Consider the following 22,101-nt stretch of genomic DNA (forward strand, 5'->3'; position numbering starts at 1 on the left):
GCTCCTCCCAATCCCAGCTCCTCCCAATCCCAGCCAACACCAGCTCCTCCCAATCCCAGCTCCTCCCAAACCTAGCTCCTCCCAAACCCAGCCAACACCAGCTCCTCCCAATCCCAGCTCCTCCCAATCCCAGCCAACACCAGCTCCTCCCAATCCCAGCTCCTCCCAAACCCAGCTAACACCAGCTCCTCCCAAACCCAGCTAACACCAGCTCCTCCCAATCCCAGCATCCTCCCAATCCCAGCTAACACCAGCCCCTCCCAATCCCAGCATCCTCCCAATCCCAGCCAACACTAGCTCCTCCCAATCCCAGCATCCTCCCAATCCCAGCTAACACCAGCTCCTCCCAATCCCAGCATCCTCCCAAATCCAGCCAACACCAGCATCCTCCCAATCCCAGCCAAATCAAATCAAATCAACTTTTATTGTCATTGTTAGTGCACAAGTGCAGTACAACGAAATGTAGGCTTGCGGCTCCCGAGAGTGTACATTTGGATTAAGCCAACACCAGCTCCTCCCAATCCCAGCATCCTCCCAATCCCAGCCAACACCATCATACGAGCTATCATTCCCCTCCCCCAATCCCAGCAGGTGTGGTTCCATCCCACAGGACCATACACTCAGTATTAAATTCCCAGTAGACCCTGTTGTACATCACAGCACTCTCCTGAAGGAGGCAAATCGCTACTTCTCACCTTTATTTATAACTGTGTTATAGTATATAGCACAAACATTAAACTCCCTGTCATGTAACACTGTCATTGAATGCTGTTCCCAATCATACACTGACACAATCCTTTGAGAGCTCACGGCATTTTTCCCTGCTTTCTCAGGACAACTTTATTAAAAATACAATTAATTTTTTCTCCCCTCCTCCGCGGACACATGCTTGGGTCCGATTCCACAGGCGTCAGGCGTCCTCCAGTACCCCACCCATGTGGCCATTCTTCATGTGGGCCTAGATATTGGTCATGAGCAAAAGCCCAAATCAGTCTTGGGACGTTTTACTATGTTAAAGGCGCTATATAAATACAAGTTGTTGTTGTTGTTATTGTCGTCGTCACCCAAAACCCACACACGCATTTTTCAACAGGAGTCACTGAAAAGCAGTGAGGAGTGAGAACATTGGCTACGTGTTCCCATCCCCACTTATAGGGACAATGGGGCCAACTAGTCCCCAGCTGAGATGAGCTAACTCAGCCATGATCAGTGATTGAACCCAGGGCCTGCCTACTCTGTATGCCTCAGTACCACATTATATGGTGCAACAAGCAATCAAAAAGGATAATGGAATGTTGTCCTTTATCTCAAAGGGGTTGGAATGCAAAAGTGAGGAAGTTATGCTTCAGTTGTACAGAGCCTTGTCCAGGTCCCGTCTGGAGTCTTGTGTTTAGTTTTGGGAGCTGCACCTCAAGTAGGGTATATTGGCCTTGGAAGGAGTACAGCACAGATTCACCAGCTCAACGTAAGCTCGAGGAACAGCACCTCATCTTTCGATTAGGCACTTTACAGTCTTCCGGACTCAATATCGAGTTCAACAATTTCAGATAATAATCCTTGCCCCCATTTTTCATGCAGTATGATTTTGCCATTCCCATTTGCAACATTTTCACAGCATGTTCTTTCAATTCCTTCCTCCCCTCCTAAACCCCTCCCGCCCCCGTCTTTGCACCTGCTTAATATCTGTTACATTTCCAGCTTTTTCCAGTTCTGATGAAGGGTCCCAGACCTGAAATGTTACCTCTGTTTCTCTCTCCACGGATGCTGCCTGGCCTGCTGAGTATTTCCAGCATTTTCTGTTGTTATTTCAGATTTCCAGCATCCGCAGTATTTTGCTATTATATTTCACCAGAATCATACTGGGTTAAATTATGGGGACAAGTTGCGTAAACCTGGCTGGTATTCCCTCAAGTTTAGAAGGTTGAAGGGAGTGATCTGATCGAGGTGTTTAAAATGATGAAGGGATTTGATAGATTGATACAGAGAAACTATTTCCTCTGGAGGAGAAATCCAGAACAAGGGAGCATAATCTTAAAATTACAGCTGGGCCATTTAGGAGTGAAATCAGGAGGCATTTGGTCATACAAAGGGAAGTGGAAATCTGGGACTGTCCCCCCCCCCCCCCCAAAGACTGTGAATGTTGCGTGAATTAAAATTTTCAAGACTGAGATTGATAGATTTTTGTTGGGTAAGGGTATCGAGGATTATGGAGCAAAGGCGGGGTTGAGGTACAGATCAGCTATGATCTAATAGAATGGAGGAACAGGCTTGAGGGGCTGAATGACCTAATCCTGTTCCTATTTATCAAGTGAGGAGCCTTTAACTTTGGTGGAAATATAATTGGTTCAGGTTCAGTTTCCAGTAACCAACTAGTGTGAAAATCAATCTTGTTTTCCAGGTATTTTGCCAGGTTGATGTCACTATGAGGAGAACTGAGTAACCCCCACCCCATCTCACCGGCACCCCCCCTCCCCCCCCACCCCACCCCCGCCCCCCCACCCCCCCACACCACCCCCCCACCCCCCCACCCCCCCACCGACACCACCTCCCTCATTCCTGCCAAAATTCCATTCCATTATAGGTTTAGCACTGAAACAACAGCTCATTCTGGTATATTCTGATCTCATTTCAATTTATTAGCTTCCTCCACTCCCCTGATAGCTCCACTCACCTTGGAAATGTATTTTGTGACCTCCTTCACACAGCAATTGTCCAATCTCAACCAGGAGGTCTGGGGAGGTGTCTACCCACGAGGAGGGAAGGGGCTAAAAAGCATTACGGGAATCCCCTAGGAACTGGCTTGAAGTTGCAATGACCAGAGGGCTGGGAGTAGATTGTGTGGTGTCTCAGAGGAGGGAATTCCAAAAGAGGTGAAAGGAACCAAAACGCAGAACAAAAAGATATACTTTTTTTTATTAATTTGTGAGATGTGGGCATCGCTGGCAAGGCCAGCATTTATTGCCCATCCCTAATTGCCCTTGAGAAGGCAGTGGTGAGCTTTTATCCATCAGACTGATTATATCATCTAGTGGCTTCGCTGAAAAACTTTGTTTAAAAAGTTTGGTAAAAGGATAAGAGACAATTATCACTCATTCAAATATTTTAAGACAAGGGTTCAACTATGATGTTTTCCCCCGCCCAACTGCTGAACAGCCTACCAACACTCACTGGGCTCACACATGAAGAATGCCCAATGAGGCAAGGTATTACTTTACAGCTCCTTTAAAATCCATCTGTGATCCTGTAGTCTAGTTGATTAACTAGTCTAAGAATATATAAATCTCCCTTCTGGTAACATAGTTTGTTATCATCAACGAAATTCAGAATGGTACAAAAGGTAACCTTCTCATATTATTTAAGAATAGTGGGACAAAAGGGAGTCAGAACAGATCCGTGTAAGCTGGTATCAGACAGTTAACGATCAATCAGAAAGGAGGAAACCTATATCTTGGCACTGGTTACTCTCTTGTGGGTTCAAGACCCACTCCCGAGACTTGAGCACAAAATCTAGGCTGACACTCCAGTGCAGTACTGAGGGAGCGCTGCACAGTCAGAGATGCCCCCTTTCGGATGAGACGTTAAACCGAGGTCCCAGCTGCCCTCTCAGGTGGATGGAAAAGATCCCATGGCACTATTCAAAGAAGAGCAGGTGATTTCGCCCCGGTGTCCTGGCCAATGTTTATCCCTCAGTCTACATAACTAAAAAAAAGATTAACTGGTCATTACCACATTGCTGTTTGTGGGAGCTTGCTGTGCACAAATTGGCTGTCGCGTTTCCTACATTACAAAAGACTTCAAAAGTACTTAATTGGCCGTAAAGCACTTTGGGACGTCCTGAGGTTGTGAAGGGTGCTATATAAATGCAAGTCTTTCTTTCTTTGTGTACAGTTCCTACAGTTTCTGGAATTCTGTCCAACAATTGGTGCTCTTTCATCCTATGGGTCCTGGTTTCATTAATATATTCCTGTGAAAGGTGTCTTGGCTTGTGCCAGCTAAAACTAAGTTTTTCAACTCCTGCCAAAAATATTCAAGTTACAAACTTTTTTTTCAGTGTCTTTCAGAATCACGCAGTTATCCAATGTTGTAGCCTCACCATATTGTTGTACAAACTCTTGACATGCTCACATCAAATCCCTCTGTCCACTTTGAAAGTCATCTATCCATTTACTTGAAACAGTTCAACACCTCCATTAAAATGGCAGAGAAAAGAATTTGATATGAATGTGCTAAGTGCTCAAATGATTATATTAAACAATGTCATTTTAAAATGTATGTTCTTAAAATTAGAGTCAAGAATTTATTTGGTTAGGAATGGAACTGAAAGCTAGAATGGAACTGTTTGTACTTATATAGTACCTTATCACATCATCGATACATGTCAAACCACTTCAAACAATTAATTACTCTGAGTGCAGTGACTGTTATAATTTAAGCACACATAGTTAAACCGAGGCTCCATCTGCCTGTTCCAGCAGTTCAGGTGAATGCCGAAGATCCTATTCAGAGGACAGCAGGGGGTCCTCTGTGACTCTGAGCGTGCTACATTACCCCCTTAAAGATGTTGGATAAATGCAAGTTATTGTTGGCGTTAGTGTTGATGTGTTGTCCAATATTTCTCCCTTAACCAACACCACCAAAAAAAATTAACTGTTCATCTACATTAACTGTTTCTGCCACAGAATGGTTGCCTGTGTAACAATAACTGCATTCAAAAAAATAATTTATTGTGTAAAGATGCCTTTGAGATGTTTCAACAATGTGATAATCTGCTATATAAGTTAAAGTGTTTTTTATTTTATCAAATATTTAGGGAATACAATGATCCTGGGCTACTGGGCCATGGAAATCTCATGCAATGGATATTAACTGTTCAAAACAAATAATGCACGTTGTAAGGTTAGAAGAATATTCTGGAGTTCCACTTTATTACTTTTAGGGGTTGGTGGGGGTGGGAGCGGGGGGGAAGAAACGTTGGCTTTGTAGAACGTTCCTTCATAAGGCAGAGTTGTCTTTGTGGACTACATGCTATGGAGCCTGAGGGGTCGAGATATGAAGTTTAAATCTATGTTCGCATTACTTTGCACATATCTCAATTGCTGATGCTAACAGATCTTGGTGTTCTGAGGCAACAGCACCAAGAAGAGTCCTTTCTAACCCTCAAAATTCAAACAGAACAAACCAGGTGACAAGAAATATAGGCACAAATAGAACATGGTTGACTGGGGTTTGGGAGTCGGATTGTGAGGGCTCAGGGCTACATGTAGCCCATCCCTTGTATAAGGAGTAGTCTAGACAGAGTACATATTGAGTTGAATGCTTATTGTTTAATTTCCTCAGTATGCATTCACTGGTAACGTCACTTTTCTAATTATGTTATGGATTGTCGTTTTTGTCTGAACTTTTGGACCTGAACTGCCTGAATTTAAACTTCCCCCCCTCATTAGTCAGGCTCCAACTGTCTGGTATATTTCCTAAGAAAAGATCTAAACTTCCTGACATTGTAAGGAGTAAAGGGGTTAAAAGCTTCAGAGTTGAAAGGAGTCACCATGATCTCATTAACTTGATGGGATCACATTGTTGCCCAACATCCTTCATGTTCTGGCCCCCAAAGACAGCTGTGCTTAACCTTCACCTTCACCGGTGAAGCATTACGTATTGCTGAGAGTGAGCACATGGGCCTGCTCCATTGTTTGAGATCAGGATCTCGTCATCTGCCAAATTGTTGGTCCCCGTTCAGACTGGAGTCTATTGGAGAAGGAATGATTGGAGGCACAGGATGTGACGGGATCACCTCTGTCGGTGGAATATCATGTTGTTTTCACTCATTCCAAGACATGCCAACACAAAGGGCAAAGGGCACAGTGCTCCCACAGCATCCACATGGGGAGACCCTAGTCAGCTAATCAGTTGTGGGGAAGCAGAGAGGGGAAAAAGCACACAAGAGGAATTGTCAGTCAGGACACAGTAGGCCATCTACCCAGAGATCTTAAGTTGGCAAAGAGTACAAGGCAGGGGAATAGGAATAGAGAGAAAGAAGCTAAAACAGGAAGAAATTATTTATTAAAAATAAACATTGAAAAATACATAAAAAGGGTATAATGTTGCAACCTAGATCAGATCTTTAAGAGGGTTCAAATACATCAATGTTATGACGGACCAGCTCCCCTGTAGCTCACTTGGTAATTCAATGTGGAACTGAACCATACAGATCAGGAGAATCCCATGTTAAACATCCCATCTGTGGTGAGTTACCTGATCTTAATGGAGACAGCAGAGGGAGGTGTTAGTATTTATTTCAATATCTCTGGGCAAGGGAGGGGAAATCAAGCCAGGGTTTGTGGTACTCATCATTATCTAGTGACTGCTGTTGGAAAATGTACGTGTGCAGACACTAGATAAGGGCAGGGTTTAAGATTGACTATGATAACACTCCCTCCACTCCCCCTCCCTCCACTCCCATCTCCTCCCACCCCCACACCCCTTACACTACCATCCAGCCAAAGAGCCTGCCAGCACTCACTGTCCAGCCGCCTAGATGAAGAACGGACCCTTGGGTGAGATACCAGAGAATGGTCAGAACCTGTGGGACCAGCAAGAGTCAGAGTTGAAAGGAAGAATACTGGAGAGAAACAATGTTCTTCTCTTCCCCATCGTTCTTCCCTCCACTGCAAACATACCAAATGCTTTTAAAATCCGATTCACTCTATGAAGCTTCAACCTTGCATGATACAGTCCATTTAAGTTAAATCTCTTTCACTGCTTTGTCCTATGCCCTGACGGAGCAGCACAAAAACAAAAAATATAATCAAGCACTTGAATCAGCTCCGAAGCCTCTATAAACAGGTTTGGGCTTCCACAGGGAATCTGTTTGGGTTAACTTCTTTAAATTTTCAACAATTAGGACTGTTGAGCTAGCGAAGGAGTCACCGGCAATAGCAGAATAATTCAGTGAGTACAACATCTTTCTACTGGGCAGGCCGGCAGTGCTTCCATGTCACTGAGAAACTCTACCTGGGTCAGGTGCAGTTCAACTATTGCCAAACATGCACAATCTAACACACAGGGCGATCTAAGAGCAGGAGGAGGGGCTACTTTCTTAGGCAACACTCAGGTCAGTGTGTACATTGTTCAAATCCTTTGTACTCTACCCTGAATTTGAATTTTGTGATGTTAGCACACCTTCACCGGTTTGGGATCAGATTTCATTTCCAAGTATTTACTAGATCTCTTTTCTTTCTCCATCCCCGCATTTTTCTCCCTTTCATTCCTTAAGGCACTGACTCTTGGTGGGGTCCATGGGCCCCAGGCTCTATTACCTCATTCAAGTGGCTACTCTTCATACGTAACACTGGACAGTGGGTGTGAGCAAATATTTTGACCTTAAAGGTCAAAGTTTTTGCTCAACATTCACACACATGCACTTTACAGCAGGGGGTCACTAGATGGTGATCAGGAGCAGGACTCCTGGTTGGTTTGTTCCCTCCTGCTGCCCCACCCCCTCCCCACCACTCACTGTTGTCAAGGTACATGCAGACCAATTCTAGCTCAAGTGGAGATCAATTAACTCAGCACAAAGCAGGGATCAAACCTGGAGTCCTGTGGTCTGTATGGCTCAATACTACACTGGTCAGTGTCTTTACTCACTGAGCCATCAAGAGAGCTTACCTGTTTGCAGTATTAGTGTACGGTCAGTTATCATGTTCAGATGACTTTCCTTTGCCCACCATTTTAATAGAAATACTAATTGTTGTATCCTAATATTGCAAACAGTAATTTCTAGGCTTATAAAAGGACTAGTCTAGGGAAGGATCATAAAAAATCATGTTTGTAGGCCTCATCTTGCTGGAGGGCTTCATGTAGCAGAAGGACCAGCAATGGAGGCAGTCAGTTTTTAATATAAAAATATAGAAATTCATTTGTTACTGCAGGCCTAATTGCTGTGCTTGGGGAACAGCTTCTGGAGAGATGGGGGAAGCTGGGTTTAGTCCTTTTGGTCTCATCTGACAAAGTGGAAGGTTCACTAAGGACTTGAATGTTCAGGTGATGATTTGGATTCAGGTTTGTATGTTTTTTTAATAAATAAATATATAAGCTCAAATTTGCATTTCATTGCCTTAAGCGCAACGGTCCTGGGGCTGCATTAGTGGTAGAGCCTGGATTGCCGGTTGGAAGTAGAGGGTCTAGATCAGAAAACATCTATGATCATCACACTGTTCATAGCACCACACATTTGCACTGAGTCACTCCATGTTGGCTACGAGAAGAGAATTAAGTTCCCTTCTAGCTGGTGTGCTGGCTTTGCTAGTATACTGGGAACAGAGGCTGTGTGCTGCTGTGCAGGGTGGGTATTCACTTTTCCAGTCTATTTTGGGTTACTGCAGTCTCCTTTTCTTTTGCGATGCAAAAGACTATTGTGTCTCCTCAGAGCACTGCTCTGGCACTTTTCCCAGAGCAGGATAGGAATTACTTCAGCAGATTTATTATACTCCAGGAAGGACTCAACTTCAAACCACACTCTAGGCCGAGTTAGCAGAGGTGCTACTGTTGGCCTCAGTGCCTCTAAACTGTGTGAGATGGAGCGAGGGAGGTGTGGGGGTGGGGGGAGGGGGGGGAAGAATCATCCAGAATTTCCACCCCTAACCTGTGCAGCAAAGTGCATTGTGTGGTCAGGAATGTATTCACCTGTGATGCCCCTCATGACTGAATAGTCTGTCAACACTCAGGGCTAGATTTTCGGGGGAGCCGTCAGGCAGGGTTTCAGGCGTGTGGGGGAAATCCCAAATTTGGGGGTCCCGACACCATCCCGCCCAAAACCCCGCCCCACGTAAGTTTCAGGGGCGGCGGGTACCCGCCCTGCACTGGGACCCGCCGAAACCAGGCGGGAAGGGATTAGTGCCAATTAACTGTTAACAGGCAGTTTTTAGCCTAATCCCTATTTTGAGGGGTTTCGTGTGGGTTTCCTGACGGCTCCAAACCACGCCAGGTAGAGCAGGCGGGCCATCGGGTTGAAGGAGTTGGAGGGGTCGCGATGTCGGCGCTCAGGTGAGTGATGGGTACATGAGTGTAAAGGTAAGTGTGTTTGGTGTGTCTAAAGTGTGTAAAGAACTTTTACTTACCTGTACTTACCTTCACCTTTCTTCCTGTAGCCGTCGGGAGCGCATCACTCAGCCGGAACTGAAAGCTGAACGGCTGCGATCTGTCAAAAGTGACAGCCTTCAGCTTTGAGTGCTGGTGTGAGTTCTAACTGAGTCTGTGCAGAATGACTCATGTCAGAACTCAGACTGTCAGTGTTTCACAGCTTCAAACAGCTGTCAAACGCTGATATTTCATCTGTCAAGGACTCTTGACAGATGAAATTTCAGTCTGACGTCACCTGTTGCCGGGTGGCTCTTAATTGGCCTGCTGAGCCCGCTTGGTGGGCTCAACAAGGTCAATCAAGGGAAAATCGCGCGGATTGGCCGGACGTCGAAGTAGGCGGGTCAAAAACCCGAAAGGGGAAGTCCTGCCTTCTTCCCAACAGGTTCGGCAAAATCTACCCCTCACTGTCTAAGCTCATATGTTAAGAATGACCATTTGGGCAAAGTATCAGAAAGCTGCCGTTGCCTGTGGATTCAGTCCATTGGGAGACAGCTCTTCAGGAGAGAAGGGAAAAAAATAAAACAAAATCCAGTCTTCTCCTCTTAATCCCACGTTGCTCAATTCAAATTATCTGAGAAATAATTATTTTGGGAACACTAAAAGCCCGCGTTGCTCTGTTATTTCTGTTTAATTCAAAAATTTGTAGTAAAAAATGACAGAATTGTCAGGAGTTGACCAATTCAGTCATTTTTCTAAATCTCACAGAGCACCATTCAGTTCTGGCAAGTACTTTAGCATATAATTTTAGAGCAGAGTAAAGATTGCAGCTTTAAATTGCAACAACATGGTACGATCCTCGACCCTGGCTTTGTGATGTAAACACTGGTCCTTGGAGGGTTAATGGAGGGGGCAGGCACTCCTCCTAATGTCACTTTTATGTACAGTAACATTATTTTTTTTGCTTCCTTTCTCTTGAGTAAAATACTGCCCCCTGCCCCGGGGTCGTGAGAAAAACAGTGGGTAAGTTTCTCAACAGTCACACAGCTCATGTCCGTACAAAAGGCAAACATACCAGTGGTAAGCAGAAACTTTCCATAATCTGTCACAAGTATGTACTGTACTGGAGACACACACAAGCTCAGCTGTCCCTAACTCCAGCCATCCCAGAGGCTGATACTCTGGCTCAGGAACATGAGGATTTTCTACAAGAGCAGTCAAGCAGTACATTAGAGGAAAACTCCAGCATATAAACATATAAACAGTAATGGGATAGTAAAAGGAAAGAGGGGGCCGATTAGGGACCAAAAAGGAGATCTTCTTATGGAGGCAGAGGGCCTGGCGGAAGTATTAAATGAGCACTTAGTGTCGGTCTTCACTAGAGAGGAGGATGCTGTCAATGTAGCAGTAAAGGAGGAGGTAGTGGCGATACTGATAGGATAAAGAGGAGGTTCTGAAAACATTGGCAGTCCTCAAAGTAGTAAAGTCACCCGGTCCGGATGGGATGCATCCTAGGTTACTGAGGAAAGTAAGGGTTGAAATTGTGGAGGATCCGGCCACAATCTTCCAATCTTCCTTAGATATCGAGGTGGTGCCAAAGGACTGGAGGATTGCAAATATTAAAAAAAGGGGGCGGGATAAACCCGGCAACTACAGGCCAATCAGCTTAATGTCGATTGTGGAAAAAGTTTGAGAGGCAATAATCTGGGACAAAATGAATTGGCATTTGGAAAAGCATGGGCTAATAAATTAAAGTCAGCACAGATTTGTTAAAGGCAAATCGTGCTTGACTAACTTGATTGAGTTCTTTGATGAAGTAATGGAGAAAATTGATGAGGGTAGTGCGGTTAATGTGTATATAGATTTGGGAGTGTATGTGCAAAAATCTTTAAAGGTGGCAGGACAAGTTGAGAAGGCTGTTAAAAAGCATACGGGATCCTTGGCTTTTTAATAGAGGCATTGGGCTGGATTTTCTGAATGGAGACGTGTTGGAGGCGGGACTGCTGCTTGCCGGGTCTCAGTCCCGCCTCTATCATCTTCTGGCCAACCAGCGGGATTTTCCCCTGATTGACCTTGTTAAGCCCACCCTGCAGGCTCAGCAGGGCAATTAGGGGGAAGTCACTGACAGAGCACGTCAACGTCTGATGTGCCATCTGTCAAGATTTCTTGAAAGAAGAAATGTCAGCGTTTAACAACCTTGTGAAGCTGTCAAACACTGACATTCTGTGTAGTTTGATGAGCCCTTGTGTTCAGGACTCATCAAACCTTTCTACTTTGTAGAAATCAGATGACTGTTGGTTTGGAGGATCCAACAGCCAGTCTGTGAAATCTACAATGAAGATGTCGGGACTCCGGATCCAGAGCGGCTGAAGGCTGTAGGCAGAAACAAAGGTAAGTGAACATTTTATAACACTTTACACTCACCTCACATACTCCACCACACTTGCACATCACTCACCTCTACATTGCACTTTCAGACCCCTCCGATCCCCGCAGACCTCCTACTCGACTCCTCCAACCCGGCGGGGTTCTCCGAGGTTGGGAAGCCTGTATTTGAAAAGGTAAAATGGGACTAATCCTTTTTTCTGCCTGTTAACTACCTGTTAACAGGCGATTAAAAGGATTTAATCCCTTTCCTGTCTCGAGGAGACGGGACCCGGGGCAGGATGGCTTCACTCCTGGCAAAAGGGCACGGAGGCAGGATGGGGGGAGGTTTGCCAGCCGCCCCCACTTTCTGCAACTTTACTGGCAGTCCTGCCTCCATACCCGCCTCCTCGGAGCTGGCAAAATCCAGCCCATAGAGTACAGAAGCAATTAAGTTATGTTAAACCTTTATAAATCACTGGTTAGGCCTCAGTTGGAGTATTGTGCTCAATTATGGGCACCACACTTTAAGAAGCATGTCAAGGCCATGGAGAGGGTGCAGAAGAGAGTTATTGGTACCAGGGATGAGGGACATCAGTTATTTGGAGAGACTGGAGAACAGGGCTTGTTCTCCTTAGAGCAGAGAAAGTTAAGGGGAGATTTGATGGAGGTGTTCAAAATCATGAATGGTAAATAAGGAGAAACTGTTTCCGTTGGCAGAAGAGTCGGTAACCAGAAGACGCAGATTTAAGGTGATTGGCAAAAGAACCAGAGGCGACATGAGGCAACATTTTCTTACATGGTGAGATGCTGTGATCTGGAATGCACTGCCTGAAAAGGTGGTGGAAGCAGATTCAATAGTGAAAGGGAATTGGATAAATACTTGAAGGGGGAAATAATTACAGGGCTATGGGGAAAGAGCAGGGGAGTGGGACTAGTTGGAGAGCTCTACCAAAGAGCCGGCACAGGCATGATGGGCCGAATGGCCTCCTTCTGTGCTGTATCATTCTATGATAAGAGCTTACAATGGCTTTATCCTCAAGGATTCTTTATTAACATATATATCCCTGTCTTTTTTTCAATGTGCAATATATAGGTCATAAGGAAATTAAGTACCTCAGGGTGGGACCCCTCGGAAGGAAGGAAAGAAGGAAGGATAAATAAATAAAGACTTAGCATTTATATCGTGCCTTTCATGACCTCAGGACGTCCCAAAGTGCTTCACAACCAATGAAGTACTTTTGAAATTGGGGGCGATTTTGCCAACCCTGGGGAGGCAGGTTTGGAGGCAGAACTGCCGGGAAAATAGCAGAATCTGGGGGCGGGTACCCATCCCGCCCCAAACCTGCCTCCGTGCCATCTTCCCAGGAGGTGGGTACCCGCACCGTGCCGGGTCCCGTCTCCTGGAGGCGGGAAGGGGATTACAGCCACTTAACAGCCTGTTAACAGGTAGTTAACAGGCAGTTAAGAGGATTATCCCCATTTTGCCAACAGGGGTGTGGGCTTCCCGACGTCGGGAAACCCCGCCAGAGTCAGCGAGGCGAGCAGTGGGTCTGCGGGGGTCTGCGGGCCGAAAAGTGCGCTGTGGAGGTGAGTGTTGGGTGCAAGTGTGGAGAGGTGAGTATGTGAGGTGAGTGAAAAGTGTTAGAAAAAGTTTCCTTACCTTTGTTTCTTCCTGCAGGCTTTAATTGTTGGGGAGCCTGAGGCTCCGGCATCTCAACGGCAGAGATGACAGAATGGCTGCTGCTTTCTCCGATGCAACAGCCGTCTGCTTTCTGCTCAGAAAATAGGTTTGGTGAGTCTTGAGTACAAGAACTCACCAAACAACAGAGAATGTCAGTGTTTGACAGCTTCTCAAAGCTGTCAAACGATGATAATTCATCTGTCAAAAATTATTGACAGATGAAACGTCATACGCTGACGTTCTCTGTCACTGGCTTTCCCTTAATTGGCCTGCTAAGCCCGCTGGGTCGGCTTAACAAGGTCAATCAAGGGAAAATAGCGTGGGTTGGCCACAAGTCGATGGAGGCGGGACTAAAACCCGACAAGCAGCAGTCCCGCCTCCAACACGCCCCCATTGGCAAAATCACCGTCACTATTGTAATGTAGGGAAACAGCAGCCAATTTGAGCATAGCAAGGTCAAACAAACAGCAAGATAAATGACTGGATAATCTGTTTTAGTGGTAACATTGGCCAGGACACTGGAACGACTCCTCTGCTCTTCTTCGAATATTGATTATGTTATTTTTATGTTCACTTGAGAGAGCAGATGGGATCTCAGGGTATCGTCTCAACCAAGAGAGGGCACTCTCTCAAGTGCTGCACTGGAGTGTCAGCCTAGATTATATGTTCAAGTCTCTGGAGTGGGACTTGAAACCATGACCTTCTGACTCAGATGAGAGTACCACCATGGAGCAAAGGGTGGCAGCTTGGAAGCAGATAGAGGTGAGGCAGGGCTGAGATGAGGCCACTAATTTGGAGGAGAATGTAAAAGGTATGATCAGTAAGTTTGCAGATGACACGAAAATTGGTGGGGTGGTAAATTGCGAGGAGGAAAGCCTCAGGCTACAGGACGATATAAACGGGTTAGTAAGATGGGCGGAAAAGTGGCAAATGGAATTTAACCCTGAAAAGTGCGAGGTGATGCATTTTGGACGGACAAATAAGGCAAGGGAATACACAATGAGTGGTAGGACCCTAGGAAGTACAGAGGGTCAGAGGGACCTTGGTGTACATGTACATAGATCCCTGAAGGCAGCAGAACAGGTAGATAAGGTGGTTAAAAAGGTATATGGGATACTTGCCTTCATTAGCCGAGGCATAGAGTATAAGAGCAGGGAGGTTATGATGGAGCTGTACAAAACGCTGGTAAGGCCACAGCTGGAGTACTGTGTGCAGTTCTGGTCGCCTCACTATAGGAAGGATGTGATTGCTTTGGAGGGGGTGCAGAGAAGATTCACCAGGATGTTACCTGGGATGGAGCGCCTCAGGTATGAAGAAAGACTGAACAGGCTGGGGTTGTTTTCCTTGGAGCAAAGAAGGCTGAGGGGGGACCTGATTGAGGTGTACAAAATGATGAGGGGCATAGATAGGGTAGATAAAGAGGAACTTTTCCCCTTAGTAGGGGGGTCAATAACAAGGGGGCATAGATTCAAGGTAAGGGGCAGGAGGTTTAGAGGGGATTTGAGGAGGAACTTTTTCACCCAGAGGGTGGTTGGAGTCTGGAACTCACTGCCTGAAAGGGTGGTAGAGGAAGGAACCCTCACAACATTCAAGAAGCATTTGGATGAGCACTTGAAATGCCATTGCATACAAGGCTATGGACCAAATGCTGGAAAATGGGATTAGATTGGACAGGGCTTGATGGACGGCGCAGACACGATGGGCCGAAGGGCCTCTTTCTGTGCTGTATAACTCTATGACTCTAATTCTGTTGATGAAATTTCAGTGAAAACCTCAGCAGTCAATGCTTTCACATCATAAAGTTAAATGGAAGGGAAAAAATGGACTTGTATTTTGGAAAGCAGCTTGCCTTCATTTTCAGAATGCATTCTCCAGGCAAGGGCCCTTTGACATCAGGAAGTGTTGGGCACGCTCCCCATAATTTTCTGTCCATTATAATTAGTGGGCTGAAAATCTTGAGGGCGCACCCAGAGTTTTCCGATATGAGCTCCCAGTGGGCATGGCTCCATTCCAGGAGCGTGTATCTGGAAATAGGAGTTTAGCGCCTGGTTTATGGGGTGTGTACCCCACTCAGAAACCAGGCTCACTAGTCCAAATCAAGATGGGTGCTAACCAATGTTCCCGTTAAGCTGCGGGGCCGCGATCTGGAGGAAGCGTACAGGCAGCTTGCGGCTTTACAAATGAAATAACTGCGCATGCGTGAGAAATTGAATGGGCCATTGGTGATAGCCTTAATCTCTTAGCTACAGAAATGTTTAGGCAAATGCATTTTTTGATGTTAGTTTTCTAATGTTGGAAACAAAGAACAAGATGATGGCTGGAACCACTGTGAGCGAATGCACTGGGTATTGTGACGTGGAAGTGCACAGACCAGAAAGGTCCCAAGTTAAGCCCTTGAGTTGTGCTGAGTTAACTGGTCTCAGTGGGTTAGCACTACAATTGGCTTTAGTGTCGCCAAGCTTGGGAGCGGAGAGAAATGCCAGCAAGGATTTTTGTTCCTGATCACTGTCAAGTGAACTTGGCTGTTAGTGTGTGTATATTGGGCTGCACTGTTCTTGCTGGTAGATCCAGTTCCAAAATAGTAGTGCTGTCCAAAATATTATTGCATATGTGTACGGAGGGGGGTGGGGGGGAGGGGGGGCTGGTGGTAGTGCCACAGAGAAAAGGGGAATGATTGAAACAAGAGCTAAAGGTATCAAAAAGCTGTAGGACATTGCTATCAATGCGAGACTTATCATTCTTATGTCATGACTGTAAATAATACATTTCAATACCATAAGTTTATATCTGAGGGATTGTATTTTATGTAAATGCTTGGTTATTTACCCACCCCCCAACTCAAAAAAAAAAGAGCCACAAAATTCAAGTATGTCTTTCATTCCAGTAATGCCATATATCTGATGGGTCACTGCATAGAGTGCATTTCCAAACAAACAAAAAAAATTGCCAAACACATTTTCTCATGAAATCGGTGCCCCTTTAAAGGTACAAACTGATCATATAATACTCCAAGTGTGGATACCAACAGCACACAATCGGCATGGCTGATATTAAAGGGGCACCAATGTGATCGTCTTCCACTTTCTTCAGCTGTCTTCCTAATAAAGTAATGCTCAGTGGATTTCACTAAACTGGGTAATTTTCATCATTTTATAGGATTCCTTTTGGTCTATGTCACTTCTGTGCAATGATGTTTATGCTGAAGAATTACCATTTAGGCATTTTATCCAAAAAATTTTGAGATATCAGCGATTCTTTGGCCAGCTTATATTAATGATTTACACTTCATTCCCCATCTTTTCTGGAATACATGCACATTTTTAAAATACTGAATAAATAGATGTGGAGTCATTCTGATCTTGGTGCTGGGGTAATTTTCCCACAGTGAGAGCCTGTTGTAGCCTGAGACAAAGCACCGTCCAGCATTCTTCCTACTGTGTCAGCTGGTCAGATATTCTAGTTATATCTGGATAGCTAAGGTTAGAGGAACTGGTGAGAAATCAGAGTTCCAAACATTTGGGCAGTGGTGACGCTTCACCTTAAAGCGACACCGCCCAATAAGTCACTTCATGTCTTGAAACCTCCTCCAGCCCAACAGCCCTCCGCGAACTTTGCATTCTTCCAACTCTGGCCTCTTGTGCACCCCCCCCCCCATTTCCTTCAGCCCACCATTGCCTTCAACCATCTAGGCCCTAAGTTCCGGTATTCCCTCCCCAAACGTCTCCGCCTCTCTCTCCTCCTTTGAAGACGCTGCTTAAAACCAACCTCTTTGATCAAGCATTTAGTCACCTGTCTTATTCTTTGGCTCGGAGTCAATTTTTGACCAATAACGCTCCTGTGAAGCACCTTGGAATGTTTTACTACCTTAAAGGTGCTATATAAATGCAAGTTGTTGTTAGGGGAAGTATTAAACAGTCACTCGCTGAAAATTGTACATTCAAAATTGACATTTCAATCTCTCTCTTGCATCAGTGCCACAGAATACACAGAAAAGTTAACTATAAGTTGCACCAATGCTAATCCTGTGCTGCTAGCTCCCTCCTTTCAGAGTTAATAAAATCCATCCCAGTGCAACTCGGAAACACCACATGCATCCTAAGGTAAAGCTCTCTCCGCAACAGACTGAAGAATCTTCATAAAACATACGAGATCTAGTTTAATGTTGGACTTTGTACTGAAGGTCAACTACCCCAAGTTCCAAAAGATAAAAAGGAGAGATCATTTGCAAACGTCAAACTCTAATAGACATCAGAAACTCAATGGGTGTGGCATAGGTACTCATTTCTGTTGCTGATCAGCCAAGAGAAACTGTAGTAGTGTCCCCACGTCACAAGGCACGCCTTTGATGACCGCAGGGTGTCCCAAAATGTTTGAAGTACAGGTAGACTGTCCTTTATCCGAAAACCTCGGGACCAGCCGTGTTTCGGTTTTCGGAAAATTTCGGATTTCGGAAGGTGAGCGAAAACACTTCGGTTTTCAGAGTAATTCGGTTTGCGGGAGTGCGGATAAAGGATACACTATCCCTTATCCGAAAGGGTGGGGGTCGGCGGGGGGTCGGCGTCGGCGGGGGGGTCGGGGGTGGGGGTCGGCGGGGGGTCGTGGTCGGGGGGGTCGGGGGTGGGGGTTGGCAAGGGTGGGGGTCGGCGGTGGGTTGGCAAGGGTGGGGGTCGGCGGTGGGTCGGGGGTCGGGTTCGGCGGGGGGGTCGGCGGGGGGTCGGGGGTGGGGGTCGGCGGGGGTCGGGGTCGTGCGCACGACTTACGCTGAGCGATTTCGGTTTTCAGAAGTGCGGAAAAATGCTACACTATCCCTTATCCGGCTAGGCCTGTAAGTCGTGCGCCACTCTGGTCATGTCGTGCGCACGACTTACGCTGACTGAAAAAACCTTCGGTTTTTAGAGGGTTTCAGTTTTCGGAAGTTCGGATAAAGGGTAGTCTACCTGTACTATTAAAGGTACGGTGGCATAGTGGTTAGCACTGTGGCCTCACAGCGCCAAGGACCCGGGTTCGAATCCAGCCTCGGGAGACTGTCTGTGTGGAGTTTGCACATTCTCCCCGTGTTTGCGTGGGTTTCCTCCGGGTGCTCCGGTTTCCTCCCACAGTCCAAAGATGTGCGGGTTAGGTTGATTGGCTATGATAAATTGACCCTTAGTGTTAGGGGGATTAAATACATGGGGTTACGGGGATAGGGTGGGATATGTGTTGGTGTAGGGGTTACGGGGATCGGGTAGGATATGTGTCGGTGCAGGCTCGATGGGCCGAAATGGCCTCTATCTGCACTGTGGGGATTCTGTGCTTCTGATAGTTACTATTGTAATGTAGGAAATGCAGCAGCCAGTTTGCGCACAGTAAGGTCCCACAAACAGCAATGAGATAAATGACCAGGTATTCTGTTTTTTTACTGATATTGGTTGAGGGATATATATTGGCCAGGGAAAACTCCGCTGCTCTTCTTCAAATAGTGCCCTGGGATCTTTAACAACCACCCGAGAGAGCAGACGGGGCCTCGGTTTAACCTCTCATTCAAAAGACTGCACCTCCGACAGTGCAGCACCCCCCTCAATACTTCATTGAAGTGTCAGGCTAGATTGTATTCTGATGAAAGATCACCGACCTGAAACATTAACTCTGTTTCTCTCCCCACAGATGCCGCCTGGCCTGCTGAGTATTTCCAGCATTTTCTGTTTTCATTAGTCTCGATTATATATTCAGGTCTCTTGGTGTGGGGCTTGAACCCACCAACCTCTGAACTCAGAGGTGAGCGTGCTGCCACTGAACCACGCCTGACATTAGATTGTCACCTTGCTTGTTTGAAACAATGCAATCCTTGACAGCAAATATTTTTCACGTTACAATGAAGTTTGCATTAAATGGACTGTCGTGGCCTTAAAAATAGAATATGAAAAGGTTCAGTAAACTTATGACCAGGAGATGTTGTCATAACAGGTGCTGACAAGAAGAGTGGGACGAGTCATTACTCACTGAACAGTGTACAGACACACAATACATGTTTACAGTCCAGTTGCCTCTAAACTGAAAATTCAAAACTTACATTATGTGTACTTGTGGAGCTGACAGACTGTTAAGGTCAGTGCACTCATTTCTTCTTTAAAGGGGCCAGCTCCTGTCCTCTGGTCCATGCACCCCATTACAGTCTCTTAACCATAAGTTTCCTGAATATCAGGGTTGCCTTGTGGATCACTGCAGCTTTGTGTCAGCCATAGCTCAGTGGGCAGCACTCTTGCCTCTGAGTCAGAAGGTTGTGGGTTCAAGTCCCACCCCAGAGACTTGAGCACAAAATCTAGACTGAGGGAGTGCTGCACTGTCGGAGGTGCCGTCTTTAAGATGAGATGTTAAATTGAGGCCTCATTTGCCCTCTCATGTATGTAAAATAACCCATGGCACAACTTGAAGAAAAGCAGGGGAGTTCGCCCCGGTGTCCTGGCCAATATTTATCCTTCAAAAAACATCACGAAAACAGATTATCTGGTCAGTATCACATTGCTGTTTGTGGGACCTTGCTGTGCGCAAATTGGCTGCCGCGTTTCCCACATTGCAACAGTGACCAGACTTCAAAAAGTACTTAATTGGCTGTAAAGCGCTTTGGAACATCCTGAGGTCGTGAAAGGCGCTATATTAATGCAAGCCTTTCTTTTTTTCTCCAGGAATCTCATCATATTTTCACCAAAGTCAGGACAAATTAAGACCTATAGATTATCCCAAAGGGTCTTATAAAATACAATACAATATGGTGAAAACCCCTTAAGATTCACAACCTAACTGATACAGTGGTTAAAAGGTCCACTGCTAGTTCAATATTCAAGGGCTACTTTTATTCCCAACAAACAGGAGCTCTCCTGTGCCTAGAATAATGCCAGCGAGTGAGATCAGTTAAGAAGCTCACTAACTGCTTTCCAAGAGCAGAAATCAACTAACCAGAACAGTCGAGTCCAGAAGCTGCTTGAGTGCAGGACCCAAAGCATTGTATTGCAGGATATTCTAAGATCAAAAATCTGAAAGGGGTTGTTCTTAACACAGGAGGGACTTTTTAAATATCCATGCTTCCATTTTTGATATAATTTATTATTATATATATATAAGTTTATTGTATATACGTTTGAAAAAAGTTTTTTTGTGTGTCAGCATCATCCCCAGTATCTCAATGCAAAATCAAAACCGTTATGTTGGCTTTTTAAAAATATATCTTTGCTAAATTTCGTTCCTCCATACAAGTTTTTAATAACCCATTTCCCACTGTTCTAATAAATGAAAGATAGTCTTTTGTTAAAAATGTAACAGTGGGCATTGGGGGAGTTCACAGCTCATTGAAACCAGCGGCAGGTTGGTGGAATCTGACCTCCAAAGGCAAATCCTTGTGTGTCTCCCCGTGTCGTGGGGGGATTAAACTGTTTGGAAGTTTATGACACTTTTTGGTGTGGGGAGGGTCTGCGAAAACATCTCCCTTTCTCTAGTGGAAAAGGAGTTGGTCTATGGTCAAGGTGTCAACTGTTTTACAATGCACGGAGTGGGTGAGATAGACAGGGACGATTGATTCTCGTCGATTTCACCTGCAGCGTTCCTTTTCCCAAAGTTTTCCCATCGCCAATGCAAACCTAAAATCCAAGGACTTTTTTTTTTGGTAGGCAAATACCTCCGGGAGTCCACTGGTTTGTTTTACTTTGTCAAATATTCAAAAAAAAAGTTATTTGGAGAAGGAATTCGACTGCAGCATTAGCAGAAATGATTGTGGTTTATGTGTTCTGTTAATTATACGTTATATCTGGGATGTAACTGTAACGCTCAGTTAATCTGTAAATTGAGAAGCTGAAAGTAAAAGGCGTGCCCTGTAATTATAGATACAAATAATATGTTTAAACTTGCTTAGCACAAGTAAAACAAGTTTCGATAAATAAAACACCCACCTCCTGCCAATAATGAAATAAACCCATTCTTACCGTTAAATACAGTCGGTGTTACCAGTAATGAAATCCAAAGTGTCAATTTCACTGCATCCATGGTGATTTCCCCCAGCTTAATATCCAACTGTCTCGCTGGAAGAAGCAAGCAGCTCCGGATTCGTTTCCCCAGAAAGTAATCTCTTGGACAAGAAGCTTGCGAACAGCCGACTTGTATTCATTCAGGACTGATGCGATTGTTTAATCTGCGCTGCCCGGCGGAGGCTGAGAGCAACGATCCGGAACATCAGCGCTGTCTTATCTGGCACTGGTGCCCTGGAGCACTTGCAGCAATCTCCGATCCCCCCGGGAGCCGCCTGTCAATCAAACCCCTACCTGTCTGACAGCAGGCACCGCCCAGCCAAACACCTGTCAATCAGCGCCTGGGCTTCGCCCGGAGCGGTTTGATTGGCTGCGCGGCGGGTTCACGGCCTGTCAATCAAACTGCACCTGCCGCACGTCATCGCCAAATTTACAAGCTTTGAGCAAGATCTCCCCGCCCTCCCAATTGGTTAACGAGACAAAGGCTTGTATTTACACAGTGTTTTAATCCCGGCTCTCAGAGAAAGTGTTTCCCATGCAATGAATCACTTCCAATTGCAGTGACAGTTCTTATATAGAAACTTGAAACACCATAAAGAATGGTGTGGAGATGCCCGTGTTGGACTGGGGTGGACAAATGTAAGAAGTCACACAACACCAGGTTATAGTCCAACAGTTTTATTTGAAATCACAAGCTTTTGGAGCGCTGCTCCTTCGTCAGGTGAAGTGGAGAGATGCCTATAGACACAGCTTATATAGTCAGAGAATAATGCCAGATGATTACAGGTAATCTTTCTAACTGCCATTTATCACACCTCGGCAGAGAGATAATCACAGCAATCAAAGGTGTGAATGGTGTCCAAACAGGTCAGTCAGGGAAACATTACATCAAAGAACAATGAGGTGGGGTCACAAGGGGTAAAATGTTGCAGATGCTGGGGTCTGTATGAAAAACAAAAAACAGACAAAAAACATATTCTTTGC

At 45.4% G+C, this 22,101-nt stretch overlaps 1 protein-coding gene across 1 annotated transcript in view; it reads right to left on the reverse strand.

Annotated features, from left to right (window-relative positions):
- The window catches only part of esama (endothelial cell adhesion molecule a), a 148,878-nt gene extending 127,509 nt beyond the window's left edge, over positions 1 to 21,369 (reverse strand). The window contains exon 1 of the mRNA XM_085968066.1: positions 21,076 to 21,369. Coding sequence (XP_085824192.1) covers positions 21,076 to 21,136 — 61 coding nt within the window. The 5' untranslated portion in view covers positions 21,137 to 21,369. The remainder of the gene's footprint in view (positions 1 to 21,075) is intronic.
- Positions 21,370 to 22,101: the final 732 nt, after the last annotated feature.

The sequence above is a fragment of the Somniosus microcephalus genome, chromosome 26, assembly GCF_052327205.1.
Source record: "Somniosus microcephalus isolate GS21.2 chromosome 26, FLI_Smic_1.0, whole genome shotgun sequence".
Classification (NCBI taxonomy): Eukaryota; Metazoa; Chordata; class Chondrichthyes; order Squaliformes; family Somniosidae; genus Somniosus; species Somniosus microcephalus.